This window comes from Notamacropus eugenii, chromosome 5, assembly GCF_028372415.1.
Source record: "Notamacropus eugenii isolate mMacEug1 chromosome 5, mMacEug1.pri_v2, whole genome shotgun sequence".
NCBI lineage: Eukaryota > Metazoa > Chordata > Mammalia > Diprotodontia > Macropodidae > Notamacropus > Notamacropus eugenii.
Window position 1 is genome coordinate 279,293,652 of NC_092876.1, and position 14,337 is coordinate 279,307,988.

At 45.6% G+C, this 14,337-nt stretch overlaps 1 protein-coding gene across 1 annotated transcript; it reads left to right on the plus strand.

Moving 5' to 3' along the window:
- Nucleotides 1-1,335: 1,335 nt before the first annotated feature.
- THY1 (Thy-1 cell surface antigen) lies at nt 1,336-7,499 on the plus strand. The gene is made up of 4 exons (XM_072612952.1): nt 1,336-1,447; nt 4,411-4,514; nt 4,967-5,302; nt 5,986-7,499. Exons 2-4 carry the CDS (start codon nt 4,475-4,477, stop codon nt 6,096-6,098), a joined length of 489 nt encoding a protein of 162 aa, XP_072469053.1. The 5' UTR covers nt 1,336-1,447; nt 4,411-4,474; the 3' UTR covers nt 6,099-7,499.
- The last annotated feature ends 6,838 nt before the right edge of the window (nt 7,500-14,337 follow it).

Here is a 14,337-nt window from a genome sequence, read left to right on the forward strand (position 1 = left end):
CCTAGAGAAGAGCTGAGAAAATGCACCTCCCTCCTATTATTGGAAAGATGGAGAAGCATAAGGGTGGTCAGATGCAACTGATGTCAGATGGTTTTACTGGATTGTTTGGTGGTTTTTGTTTTTTAAATCTTCATAACAAGGGAAGGTTCCATGAACGGGGCATGGTAAGGGGTATTATATTTGGAAAGGAATGTGACATAAAAACAAAAAGCCTCAATAAACCTTTTTTTTATTCAGTGGTTCCCAAATGTATATAAGATAAAATACAAACTCCTTAGCCTATCATCAAAGGTCCTCCACAATCTGATTTTGATTTCTGTCTCCATCTTGCTTTTTACATAACTCTCATTTTTAAACTCCAAATTCCAGTCAAATTGAACTACCAGCTGTTTGCAGAACTAAACATGCCACCTTCTGCCTCCATGCCTGGCTGAAAGAACTATTCTGATTGCAGAAATGAAAGCTCTGCTGACGTGCTGCCTTTTTCATGTACCCCTCTCATCCCATTTCCCCCACTTCCACACGTGCTTGCCCTGCCAGCTGAAGACTAAACAAGGTGTGTGTGGGGGGGAATCTGCTTGTTGCCCCAAAGAGATTGATGAGGGGAAGGGGGGGGAGGTGTTGGGAGAAGTATTCCCTAACTGTCCATTCTGGGAGTCAATGGAACCGAAGCACAAGAAGCTGGGGAAAGGCATCTTGCCACTCTGTAAAGAGCAGGAGAAATGGAACCCACCAGCACAGAGCAGATAGCACACAAAGATATGCAATTCTCATTGTCTAAGCATTGACAATCTTCCCTGACTCTGAGGGGCTACTCAGGTATGGAAAAATATCTAGCCTCCAATGGAGATATGTTGGAAAATCCCCAAACTCAGACCTCTAGAATGGAAACATAAAATCACAGGATGTAAAAGTGAAAGATGCGAGAGATTAGGGGATGAGGAGGGATTTTAAACCCATCACTGTTGAGGCCGAGGAGAAGAAGAGGGAGTGGTATAGATGCCTGGATCCTTCACTCCAGACTGGTTTCCCTGAAAGTCCCCTAGAAAAAAAAAATGAAAAGGGTAGAGAAGAATTGGGTGGGGGGGGAAGGGAAGAGAAATGGGGAGAGATGTTCAGGACTCTCTCCTTCCCAACCTGGGTGGGTCTATTAAACCTCCTAAACAGCCGCAGAACCCATTTTCTCTCCCGCAGGGCGGTTTACCAACCCCCACCCCCACCCCCGCTTTCCTCCCAAGCCCTCCTGCTCCAACTATCTTCCTGCACCCCCACCCCAGTCAATCCCCTATCCAGAAGCTGATTGGTGGAGCTTCTCTGCCCCTCCCTCTAGTCCCCACTCTGAAACTGCGGGCTCTGAGCCCCGTTCTAGAGCTTACAGACAACCTCTCATCTTGCTGAGAAAGCAGTGGCGGAGGAGGAGGCAGCAGCAGCGAGGCTTGGCCCACAGGTAGGCGTCCGGGCCCGGGCCCAGGTCCAGCTCGGGGATGATTCTAGGGGGCAGGGGCAACCAGAGCAGCGCAGCTTGTGCTGTCAGTCCTGAGCCATCTCTCCCTGGGTAGCTCCCTCTGCCCGTTCCACCACCTGGGGAATTTCCAAGGTGAAGGAGACAGTCCTGGACGACCCTGGTAAGAAGGGTTCTGGAGAGGGGGTGCTGTACAGTGTGAGGGGACCCAAAAAATAGCGATCCCTGAACGCTGGCGATGTGCAGCGCTTCATGGGTGGCCCGGAGTCTGGGCAGCTGCAGAGCAAGGGAGTTCGCTGCAGAGAGAGGGACAGAAGAAGGCTGCAGGACAGGAGAAGGTTAGGATGGCATTGGACTGGGGAAGGTGGGAGGCCCTTCTACCAGCTAAAGGACAGGGCTATATCAACCGCGGGGAACTGGAGAAAAACTGGGGGTCGGGGAGCTTGAGGCGCGGGCAAAGACAAGCCCCTGACCTTGTCTCATAGTTAGCTCGCAACCCCCCTCCCCAGCCCTGGACAGACACCTCACGTCTCACACCCCTACTGAAATGGGAGGTTGGATCGCGGATCCTAAGAGGCTTCCTCGTGATTTAATCCGGGGAATTGAGACTGGCAGACTTCAAGCTCTGCGGGTGAACGAACTGCGGGAATAGGGAGCACTCCTTGGTGCGGGAAGAAGCTGAGCCGCAGTGCCGGGGGAGGGGCTGGAGGAGGGAACCCGGCAGAAGGGGGAGGTGTCTAGTATTGGGAGAGGACGGGAAAGGAGGACTGAAGAGACTGGGAAGGGAGGGGTGCAGAACAGGGAGAGGAGGAGTGGATGAGAGCAAATGGGACTACTGCTGCAGAAGACTTATCTGAAAGCTAGACTAGGAGAGAGAAAATTAATCCAACCTATGCAACTCACCTTCTACTCTTTTGCTCTCTTTCACCTCCCCTCCCTTCTTCCCTGCTCTGTTTCCTCTTCTCCCTTCCTATCCCTCATTTCCCTCCCTGCCACAATTCCGCCCCCTCGCTTTCATCTCTTCTCCCTGGTTGTGCTGCATCTCTCTCTTCTCTCTGTGTGTCTCTCTCAGTGTCTCTCTCCCACCCTTGTCACCCTCTCTCCTGCCCCAGTCTCTTTCCCCAGGCTCCTCTCCTGCCTCCTTCTCCCCTACTCTTTTTAGCAGGTTGAACCCACAAAATGGCCCCTTTCCCTCCTCCACCAATTTCCTCCAAACCCAGACTCTGGGGACACTCGTCACCTCGTCTAAATCTTATTCTCATTTTTCTTGCTCCTCTCCTCCCTACAGCTACACTTGAGGTACTAAAAAGCTAATGATGTCCAGGGTTTGAGGACCAGGGAGATGGAAACATGAGGGTCTTCCTCATGTGCCCTCAGCTCCCCAGCACATATGTTGGAAAATCCCCAAACTCAAACCTCTAGAATGGAAACATAAAATCACAGGATGTAAAAGTGAAAGATGTGAGAGATTAGGGGATGAGGAGGGATTTTAAACTCATCACTGTTAAGGCTGAGGAGAAGAAGAGGGAGTGGTATAGATGCCTGGATTCTTCACTCCAGACTGGTTTCCCTGAAAGTCCTCTAGGAAAAAAATGGAAAATGTAGAGCAGAATGGGGGGAGGGGTCCAGACTCTCTGAGATCCTCTCCTCTTCCCTGTGCATCCACCCCACTTGACCAGTCCCACACCTCCCCCCATTCCACCCACCATACCACTCAAAGGGTATGTCCACCACTCCCAAGGGCACACTCATGTTTGCCTTCCCTCAGGCACATGTGCATGCACATGCTGGCACCTGTCCTCAACTGCAAAAACTGGCCTGGACTCTTAATGCCCTGGGGATGTCCTGGGAATACTCTAAGGATGGTCTGTTCTGGAAGTGGGAATAGGCAGGGCTTGTCAATAACTAAGGAGGGAAGGTGTGGGCACAGAACCAGTAGGGTGGAGCCCCCTGGAGTTAATCTGAGAAACAGCAGTCGGAGGGGGAAATGGAAGGAGAGAAAGAGGGCCAGGAGATAAGAGAAAGGGATGGGAGGATCTTTCCTTATCTGGAAAGATCGTTAGCCTCCACCCATATCTGGAAGTACATTTAATACATACACACACACACACACAGACACACAGACACACACACACACACACACACACACACACACACACACACACACACTCCTCTTATCCTCCCCTGTGCAAACACATCTAGAAATAACATTAGCAACTCTCATACACACACCTGTGAACACCTTTAACCTCTTCCCTCCCCCTAGTATGCACATACACCATTATGGGCAGGTCAGTTATTCCCCTATCCTGTACTTTCCCTGGTAAGGATAGAGGATCTGGTATCAGCCTAGCCCACTTACCAATAAGATAGGAGACAAGTGTCTATTTTTTTTTTAAATAGATACTTGGAGCATACTTTTATATATAATGCTGTCTTCCAAGAGAGGGTGTAAGTAACTAGAGGACAGAGACTGTGTCCCCAGCACCTAGCACAAGTAGCCCCCCTTCTAAATGCATGCAGATTGATTAAAAATGGAATATATATACTCAGTGGTCTGGACAACAAGCCAGGGAAATGAAAATCTACGTTCAACTCTTTTACTGAGTTGGTGTTTGACCTGCCCCAATCAGTCCATGCCTAAGCAGAAGATACTAGGATCACAGATTTAAAGGTAGAAGGAACCTTAGAAATGCAATCTCCTTCCCATTTTACAGAAGAGGTGAGACTCAAAGTTAAAAGGTGACTTGCCTGAAGTCACATGAGTAGCAATTATCAGAGCCCAGAACTCTGACTCCAGACCTGGTGTCTTCACATTATACCCTGACTGCCCCTACTATTGCAAAGCTTAAATGAGATGCTGCATGTTGAAACATTTTATGAAGTGCTATGTAAACCTTTATAAAGTAATGTAACTCCCCAGTTAGTCAACACATTCTTTCCCTCAGGAGTCCCTCTGGGCCTGACTGGTGACACTTTTGCTGCTACCTGAGTGTGCACCCTCATCTTGACATGTTGGGTCCCAAGATTGGCATCGCTGTCCTGCTGACAGGTAGCAGGTTGAGGGGAAGTGGGGATGGGTCTCTCTCTTTCTTTAGGTTGGTCTCATTGGGACTTCAGAGCTACCTCTTTCTGAAAACAGCGGAGAAGAGAAGACCCCAAATCCAATCTATAAAAGAGGTGATATCTCCTCGTGAGGAGACAAGGAATGTGGCATGATTCTTCAGGGGTCATGTGAGGAGGGGTGGGTGATAGACATGGCTTACATGGAGCACACATCACCTCTTCCCATTGCCTGCCTATTCCCAGGAACAAAGAGGCGAAAAACAACAGCCCTGTATTTCTGCTCTCTTGAGTGGGGATGGGGGTTTCATGAGGGAATGTGAGAGGAACTATATTTCATCGAGGCCCCTTTCTCCCTATAAGCTCCCTCTCCCTGCCCACACCAGCTCTGGGGTGGCCTGAGTCAAGTTCTAATAAAGAATGGTTGGGTGCATGCACCAGTCTTGCAGGTGGCCTATGGACAGAAGGTGAATGATCTGACTGCTTGTCTGGTGGACAAGAGCCTGAGGGTGGACTGCCGCTATGAAAATAACACCAAGTCCCCCCTTCAGTATGAGTTCAGCCTGACCCGAGAGAAACAAAAGCATGTGCTCAATTCCACAATTGGAGTGCCTGAACATGCCTACCGGAACCGGGTCAACCTCTCCATCTCCCATAACTACATGGCCCTCTTCCTGAAAGACTTCAGCCAAAAGGATGAGGGTATCTACTCCTGTGACCTGCGTGCTTCTGGGATCCCCAGCTCCTTTGTCAGTAGGAATATCACTGTCTACAAAGGTGAGGGGAAGCCTCAAGTCCAGGAGAATACGGGAGGGTATAGAAAGTGGACAGTGAAAGAATGAGAAGAGAATCCCAGGAAATAGCAAAAGAAGCCCCTGAATGGAAGGAGAAACAAGTTTGGGGAAAGAGGTTTTTCTAGAGCAGAAAACAAAATAGAACCCCTGGGATGGAAGTGGGATAGTCAAGGCTTGGCCAGCAGGCTTGAGGGGGGCTCTCAGGACACCAAAGTTCCATGGGGCTTCTGGGAGAAGATGATGCAGTCCTGTTCCAACTGGGAAAGGACACCCAGGAATCCTTTGGACTTTGGAAGGAGATGGAGGAGCCCTGTCATAAAGAAAGGATGCCCTAATTCCCCCAACTCTTCTCCCCCTGCCCAAACTCACTCTAGCCTGTTACCACCTTCAGTTTGATTTCTGGGCACTTTTTAGTAACCATTAAGTGTCTTCACTCCCCAAAGAGACCACCCCTTTCTGTGACCTCTCCACTATCTTGCTTTAGACAGTTGTGTTCTTCCTTGGGCAAGAGGGGAAGTAGCTGACCCATGTCTGGAGCTGAGGGTATGAACCACTATGCATTCCAATGCCCTCAAGCTGCTCCAAGCTACAACTGGGTCTAGGTCTTCCCCCCACGCCATCCTCTTCGTTCTTCTACTATGTCCTTGCTCTCTTCTTTCTCATCAGATAAGCTGCAAACCTGTGGGGTCATGAGCCTGCTGGTCCAGAACACCTCCTGGCTGCTGCTGCTACTGCTCTCCCTCCCTCTCCTACAGGCCACAGATTTTGAGTGCCTGTGATTGGCTGGGGGACATGGAGGAGACAAAGCCCAGGAGCCCCCTCTCTCTCTGAGCCGGCTGTCCCACTTCACCCCCCGCCCTGGGGAGGTGAGAGGAGGCAGGGAACCCACCCCTCTAGAGGAATCCTAGCTCCGCATGCCATCATTCACCTACTCTTACTCCACCTTGCTGCCTCGCGCTCCACACTCCCCTTACTTGGTAATACCGGCTGCATTTTGGTATTTGTCATTCCAGGGCTGCTTCTGCGATTTGTTTGGGGTTACTTTTCTTCTTTTCTTTTCTTCGGAATTTTGTAAAGCAGGGAGCAAGGGAACAGAGGAGAGACCAAGTCAGCTTTTGGATTGGCAAGGACTGATTTGTTATGACCTCAAGAGAGGCTCCACAGAGGATATACATGGTGACTTGGGGGAAGGTGGTGTAGGGAAAGGAGGCACTTGGGATCCTCTATCCCTGCCTCAGTTTAGGAGGACAGGGAATGATATAGGGGAAGCAGTATGTGGGAGTTATCATGTGACAGGTGCATCCCACAGCTAAGATGGGAAAAACATCAGAACCATTCTTGAGTCAAAGGAGGTGGAGATTCTAGGTTTCCCAAACCTGCTATGTTGTTTTTACTGAGCTGAAAAGAACACACCAGAATGATGAGTTGGAAATACCTCCATCTCACCACTTCCAGAAATCCCCTAGAAATACTACTTTTCAGAAAATTCCCCTCTAGCAAGAAGCCTAGCAGTGAGTGCAGAAGGACCTAAAAAGTGAGGGGGATGGACGTGAAGAAGAGAGGGGGAGGGGAAAGCACTGAACTGCCTAAGAAATGCTCCCTCTAGTCTCTGCACCCAACCCTAGTGAATGGGGCTCTAGGATAAAGACAGGGATAGTAAATCTCCCAGTACTCCCATCTCAGTTGTACCCATCTTCCTCACCCTCTTGCCACCCCCACCCTCTCACCCCCCACAACCTTCACAAAAGCTTCCAGAATTCAAACCCAGGAGCTGCTGCGCCAACTCAGGCTGTACCCAGATAACTGGATCCTTCTATATGAAGGAAACTTCCTGTTTCAAGAGACTAGGCGGTGAGCTAATGGTATAAGTGTAGGTGGTAGCCATGTCCATGAGACAGCACCCCTTCTGGGGCATTCCTGTCCCCTTCCCTATTAAATGGACTGCTCAGGTATCTCTCTGGTGACATCACAGACCCATGCTGGAGTGTTCTGAGGAATGCAATGGAGAAAGACAAACGGTGCCAATCTTCACAAATTGAGGTCTAAAAAACCAGAGCCCAGCTCCCCACGACCACTGGCATTGCTGTCTTGTCCTGTGATCATGTGTATCGTATCCACAGCTTGTTGTATTATGGCATCTAGGCAAGGAAAAATCTACACAATAAAGCCAAGCCTCTGGAGTGGGTTGCTGCTGTTATCTTGAGGGAATGGGAGGGGGTTGGGGGCAAGGGTAATAATGATTAACATTGACATAGACCTTTAATATTTGCAAGGTACTTTACAAGTATTATCTCTTTTGGTCCTCTAAAGAGTTAGGTATTTTCATCCCCATTTTGCAGAAAACTGAGGCTGAGAGTCATTAAGTGATTTACTCAGGATCACACACCTAGTGAGTGTCTAAAACTGGATTCAAACTCTGATGTATCCTGGCTCCACATCAGACATTTTTACTACTATGCCAACCTAGTTGCTTTGGAAGGTGAATTTGAAGGGACAAAGATGCTTCTGTCCTCTGACTTAGAGCTGTCATAGGATAAAAGGTGGGAAGAGATTTCAGAGACCATCTAGTCCACCTCCCTCATTCTATACAAAAGAAAATGGATCCAGAGAGAGATCATAACTCATCCCAAAGCCATCAACCATCATTCAGTTCAATTTAGATGTATCTTATCCATCATTTGGATAGTTAGCATTTATATAGCTCTTTAAGGTTTAAAAAGTGCTTTGCCAATGCTATTCCATTTTATCCTCATGACAATCCATGGAAAGAAGTGTTATTAGTGTCCCCATTTTACAGATAAGAAAGTTAAGTGACTTGTTCAGCGTCACAAAGTTGGTAAGCATCCAGGGCAGGATTTGAACTCCAGTCTTCCTGACTAGCCATGGAACCACCGAACTACCTTAGTGCTTAATGTTTATTCAATTCAACAACTACTTAAGGTTCCTATTTTCAAGGTCAGCATTTTCTATTAGTTCAATAAGTGCTGACTGAGGTCACTATACTTGAATGTATAGAGTAAATTACACAGTAAATGCCTCTCTAGTGTAAGACTAGGGGGCCTACGATGTCATCATCATCAACAATTCTAATAATGAAGCACTGGCAAAAAGGAGAGAGCACCTTGTCTCTGTGCCAAGAGACTTGGGTGTAAGTGACACCTCTGACACCCACTGGGTGTGACCCAAAGCCAGTCACTTAATCTCTTAGGGCCTCAGAGAACTAAGAGTATAAATTGCAGAACAGTTCCAAACGTGCACTAGTCATGAAAGTTGAAAGGGGGAGGGGGAGAGAAGAGAAACAGAGGGAGGGGAGGAGGGGAAGGAAAGAGGGAGAAGGAGGAAGGGAGAGAGAAAGGGAGGAATGAAAGGAAGGAGAAAAGGAAGGAAGGAAAGAATCTTTGTCTTCAGTCAAGGCTCAAATCCAGTTCCATCTCTGTGAAGCCTTCGCTGATTCCCCAGGTTGTTAGAACCACGTCGGCCTCAATTCTCCTTCAACTCTACTTATCTGTATACATTTTGTATGTCCCCTCTCCTGCTCCCCCTACACACACACACAGAATAGAAGGTCCTTGAAGACACTTACTGTTTCATTTATGTCTTTGAAACCCCAGCACCTAACAGAATCTTGCATGTAATCGGCATTTAAAAATTTTATCATATATATTTTTGTTACATTTTGAGTTCTGAGTTGTCTCCTTTCCAACTCACTTCTGCATTAGAGAAGGCCAACATTTCACACACACACACACACACACACACACACACACACAACCATACAATGCATGCTTCCATATAGAAATTCTTTCTCTGGAGACAGATAACATTTTCCTTCAAAGATCCTTTGTAGTTGACTGGAATGACCGTATAACTCAGAACAACTCTTCGAACAATCCTGCTGTTACTGTATACAAAGTTCTCTTGGTTCTTCTCATTTCACTGCATTATTTCATGCAGGTCTTTCCATGTTTTTCTAAAATCAACTTGCTCATCATTTCTTATAGCACAAGAGTATTCCATTAACACAATAGGCATGTAATAAGCATTTGTGTGATTGAATTGACTCAAACCTAACTGCTCTGACTTCCAGCTCACTGGTCTTTCCAATCAGCTGGGGACGTCTCTGGGAGCAGGGATTTGCCTGTGGAAAATTACACTGTGTTCCTTACCCCTACCCCAACCCTTCTGGTCCCCAGAACTTACCTGTTCACCCTTTTTTTATCCAGGTTAAATGACATGCAAATTAACATAAAGGGTGGGTTTGAGGGAAGTTTGTGGAGAGGCCAGGGGATAAATATGGTACAGAAAAAATTGAGGGAAAGAGAAGTCAAGGGAATGAAACAAGAGAAGGGAAGGTTGCTTTGGAGAGGTAGCACCTGTGACAATTAAAATCTGCAGTGAGGAGAAACTGAGGTACAAAGTCTAAGTATGCTCATTTATCAGTGTGGCTAGCAGCTACCAATAAGTGAGATCCCAGAATCCCTCGCTGACCAGGGATGCATTAGAGCAGACAAAGCAATCTTTTATACAACTGGTTATATAAAGTTCAGTGATGCTAAACTAGGATTGTGATTGGTCTAGAGTAGAGGTGAAATACCGGTATAGAGTGGGCTTACATTTGGCATCATCATGCTGACTTGCCCAAGAGAGTTTCCAAAGTCCAGGGCAATGGGGAAAATACAGAGTTAGTCAACATCCTCTGGAAAGTACTATGTCAGAGACCACACATTCCAGAGTGGTCCCATGCTAGATCTATGGCCAGGCAGAACAAAAATACAGCAAATTCACACACCTGAGCTGAGCCCTGAAAGACGACAAGGATTCTGAGAGATGAAGATGAGGAAAGGGTACATCCCAAGAACAGAAATGACCAGTGCCTTTCTCAATCTGTCATCTTGTATGTGGAGCAATGGGGATTTAGGGTTGAGGCTGGTGACAGGATATAAGAAAAAGAGGATACAAGAAAAAGAGGAAACATGGCAACAGTAGAGAAAATGATGCAATTTTTGAGGGGAAAGGAATGCAAGGACAATGACAGTATTCTTTCTTGCAAACCCTGGATTCCTCCATTTCACTAATTCTGATTTTTGATGGGTTATCCGTGGCCTGATGGGGTCAGAAGTCCATGACACCTACCAGACCCTGCTGAATTCCAGTTCTGACTAGATGCTTCATTCTCATTCCCATGGTATGAGTGAGCCAAGACTCTGAAACCAGATTTCCTGCATCTAAGACTGATGCCCAGGCTTATAGGAAGTATAAGGTAGGCTTCCTATGAGTTACAAGGCAAGGATCAAATTGTGCAGGTTCTAAAACAACTGGGTTCAGACCAGTCCTATGTCTGGAGACTTCCAGGTTCTGGAAGAACAATGAGTTCAAGGTCATTCCGGGGATGTCTATTTTATTACTCTAACTTGTGTTATCTTATTATTAAGTAGAGCTTGTTTATTCATTCCATATCAAGAGCATAATGCTGTATGCAGTGTTCTATCACGGACTTAGACTTCCATGAGAAACAGAAGCCATTAGGACCATGACTAGCACTCACCAAAATAAGCCTGTTCAAATGAGGGTGGGTGGAAGGATCAAAGCTAAGTTCTGACTGGGCAAATCCATAAATCCACACATCCCTAGCAATGCTTGGTACAGAGAGGCAAAGCTCAAGGGTAGAAAGAAGGAACTCAAGAAAACTAACTCCTCTGTTCTGACCCCTCCCAGGGATAAAAGTAAGAGCTCAGAATTTACTCAGCACTTCCACTCCCCTGCAACATGAACAAATAAGGGGTTTGCGGGAGTCAGTTCTAACTGATTGCCCAGAGCCCTTTATTAAATTTTCAGTGTAAGCATTTACACCTCAGAAATTGGCCATCATTACAAATCAGGACTTGAGTTACTGTTTTATTGATAGTCACTCTAGACTTAAGAAAGGGATGAAGAAAATATTAACAATGCAGATTAAACTTAAAAGTATATCCTCAAACTTAGAATTCAAAATTTTAAAAAAAGTTTTAAAAATTTACATATAATTGGGAAATACTTAATGAAATATATAAAAAAAATTTTTTCAAAAAAGAAAGAAAACAGAAGTGTGTCCTCTATCCCCTCCCCCCCAGAGTGTAGTTGTTAAACATTTGCCAGACCTGTTAAAGATCTTAGCTTGAAAAGACCAGGGTCCCCCCTGCATCCTGGGCCACCTCTAGTTGTCCTGATCTGTCCACTGGACCCAGATGGCCCCGGAGGAGAAAGTGAGGCTGGTGACTTTGCACAGTCCTCCCTCACTTGCATGTCATAGTATCACCTCCCTAATGTCATGGTCCTCTCAGAGAACAAAGGACAAACCACAACCAGCACCCTATTTGTTCTATGGGGGCCCACTAGGTGACAAAGTGGACAGAGCACTGGCTCTGGAGTCAGGAGGATTTGAGTTCCAATCCAACCTCAGACACTTCCTACCTGTGTGACCCTGGAAAAGTCATTTCACGCTGTTTGCCTCAGTTTCCTCATCTGTAACACGAGCTGGAGAAGGAAATGACAAACCACTCCAGGGTCTTTGCCAAGAAAACTCCCAGTGGGGTCACGAAGAGGCAGACACAACTGAACCACAACAAATACTGTTCTATAAACGTTATTTGATCTCACAACAATAGATGACTCAGGGAATGAAGTCATCATCAGATAGGAGGCCTGATGACTGTAAGCTAGCAACAATAGTAATGATAACTGGCATTTATAGGGAGCTTGAAGGTTTACAAGAGGCTTTTACGTCCATTATCTTATCTTGAACCTCATAAGGGTGAGCGTGAGTCTCCAGAGGAAATAGCTACAAGCGCCACCTAGTGGTCAAGTGTGAATGGTGCTGTTTGTGTTCAATTTCAAAGAGAATCAATGTGACCAGAGGGGTGATGCCTTGACTTTCTAGTGAAAGGGATTTAAGTGAGGCAGAGCTGCACAAAGTCATCAGCTTCACTCACTCTTTCTGAATCATCGAAATTCAGTGTTAGGATAAAAATCAAGACGACTGGCAATTACTGGGATGTGGTGGATAATCCTGGCATCTTCAACGCCTGACCAAGTTCTAAGCACTCTATAGTGCCTTCTTGGCTGTTGGAACAAAATGTTCTCATCCACTCATTCCACCAGCAGAAATCTTCACATACTTGGGGTAGACATCCCCCTAACTCACTGATGGGCTAGAGGCCTGTCAGTTACCCTCAGCCTGGTTTAGACCATCTGCCAAGACATTTTACCGGTGTGTGGCCACAGCACATGCTAGGGCTTCTTCGAGTCACAGGTGAGAGTTGAGTGTAGGGTGAATACCAGAGGTGGAAGAGTAGCCCTGAAAGGGGATCAGCAAGCCCTCACACCAGAGGAACCAGCTTTCCCTGAAAACCCACATACATCTAAATATGAATGTATAGAAGTGGAAAACAAAGCGCTGAGTACAGTACTGAATTTGGCCAATGGATTGTTGCTGTTGTGAAAGTCCTTGGCAGTGGTGGAGTTTGCAGATTGATACCATGTAAAAGCCTTGAGTCAGTTTTAACACCAGCCAGTGGAAATATCTCCTCTCCGTAACATTTAGCCTCCAGCAGAGGCCAAAGTAGAAGAATAGAAAATTCACCCTGAGTAAGAGGTGTTTAAAATAGTACTCTTAATAGCTCATATTTTCACAATACTTTGTGCTGGATAGTACCTATACAGTTTTGTTGTTGTTTAGTTATTTTTCAGTCCTGTGCAACTCTTCATGACCCCATTGGGAGTTTTATTGGCTGGAATGGTTTGTCACTTCCTTCTTCAGCTCATTGTACAAATGAGGAAACTGAGGCAAACAGGGTTAAGTGACTTGCCTAGTACCACATAGCTAGTAAAGTGTCTGAAACTGGATTTGAACTCAGGTTCTCCTAACTCCAGGCCCCAAACTATCCACTGCATCACCTAGCTGCATTACCTGTATAATAAGTATATATAAAAATAATATTTTTTCTTCTGCTGGAAAATAATAAAATTTACATTTCATAGAACTAAAGAATCTTAGAACTGGAAGGGAATCCAGTGAAGTAGTCCAACTTGGAGGTCGACTAGTAAAATCCATTCCTGAATTGAAGTCCCCTCTACAATATCCCTAACAAATGGTCAGTCAGATAGCCTCTGCTTAAAGACTTCAAGTTACAGGAAATTCACTACCTCCCAATGTTGTTCATTCCACTTAGATCCAACTCTAATAGTTAGGAAATTTTCCCTTTCATTGAGCCTAAAGTTGCCTTTGTACAGCTTCCTTCCATTGCCCCTAGTTCTGATCTCTGGGACCAAGTAGGACTAGTTTAATTCCCCTTCCAAGAGAAAATCTTTCAAATATTTGGAAACAGCTATCATTTACTTGAAAGCAGTCACCATCTTAACCTGTCTTCCCTTCTTTGATGTAAACACCCATATTTGTTTAAATGAGCTTCATATGGCACAGTTTCTAGTACCCATACCATCCTAGTTACCTGCCTTCCTCTGAACACATGCTACCTTGTGTCTCACTGATACCAAATGATTAGAAACAAATATGAATATCATTACTGCCCCCAAAAGACAGTGATTAAGAAGACTTTAGTAATTACTGTTCCATCCATATGTCTACTTTTTCATCTCTACAAAAAACAAGAATAATCTATGAGCATATCAAATTTTCTGATAAGGGTTTGGTAAACCAAGATATACAAACAATATACATATATATGTGCCTAAGATCCATTCCCCAATAGATAAGTGGTCAAAGGATATGAACAATTTTCAAAAGTACTATAAAATATTCACAACCACCTTCAAGAATGCTCCAAATCACTAATAAGAAGCGAAATGCAAATCAAAGCATCCCTGGGGTTTCACTTCACACCCTAAAAATAGGCAAAGATGATAAAAAACATCAACAGTCAAAGAGAGGTTATGGAAGGATAGACTCACTAATAGACTGCTGGTGGAGCTATAAAATGGTACAACTATTTTATAAAACAATTTGGAATTATGCAAATAAAG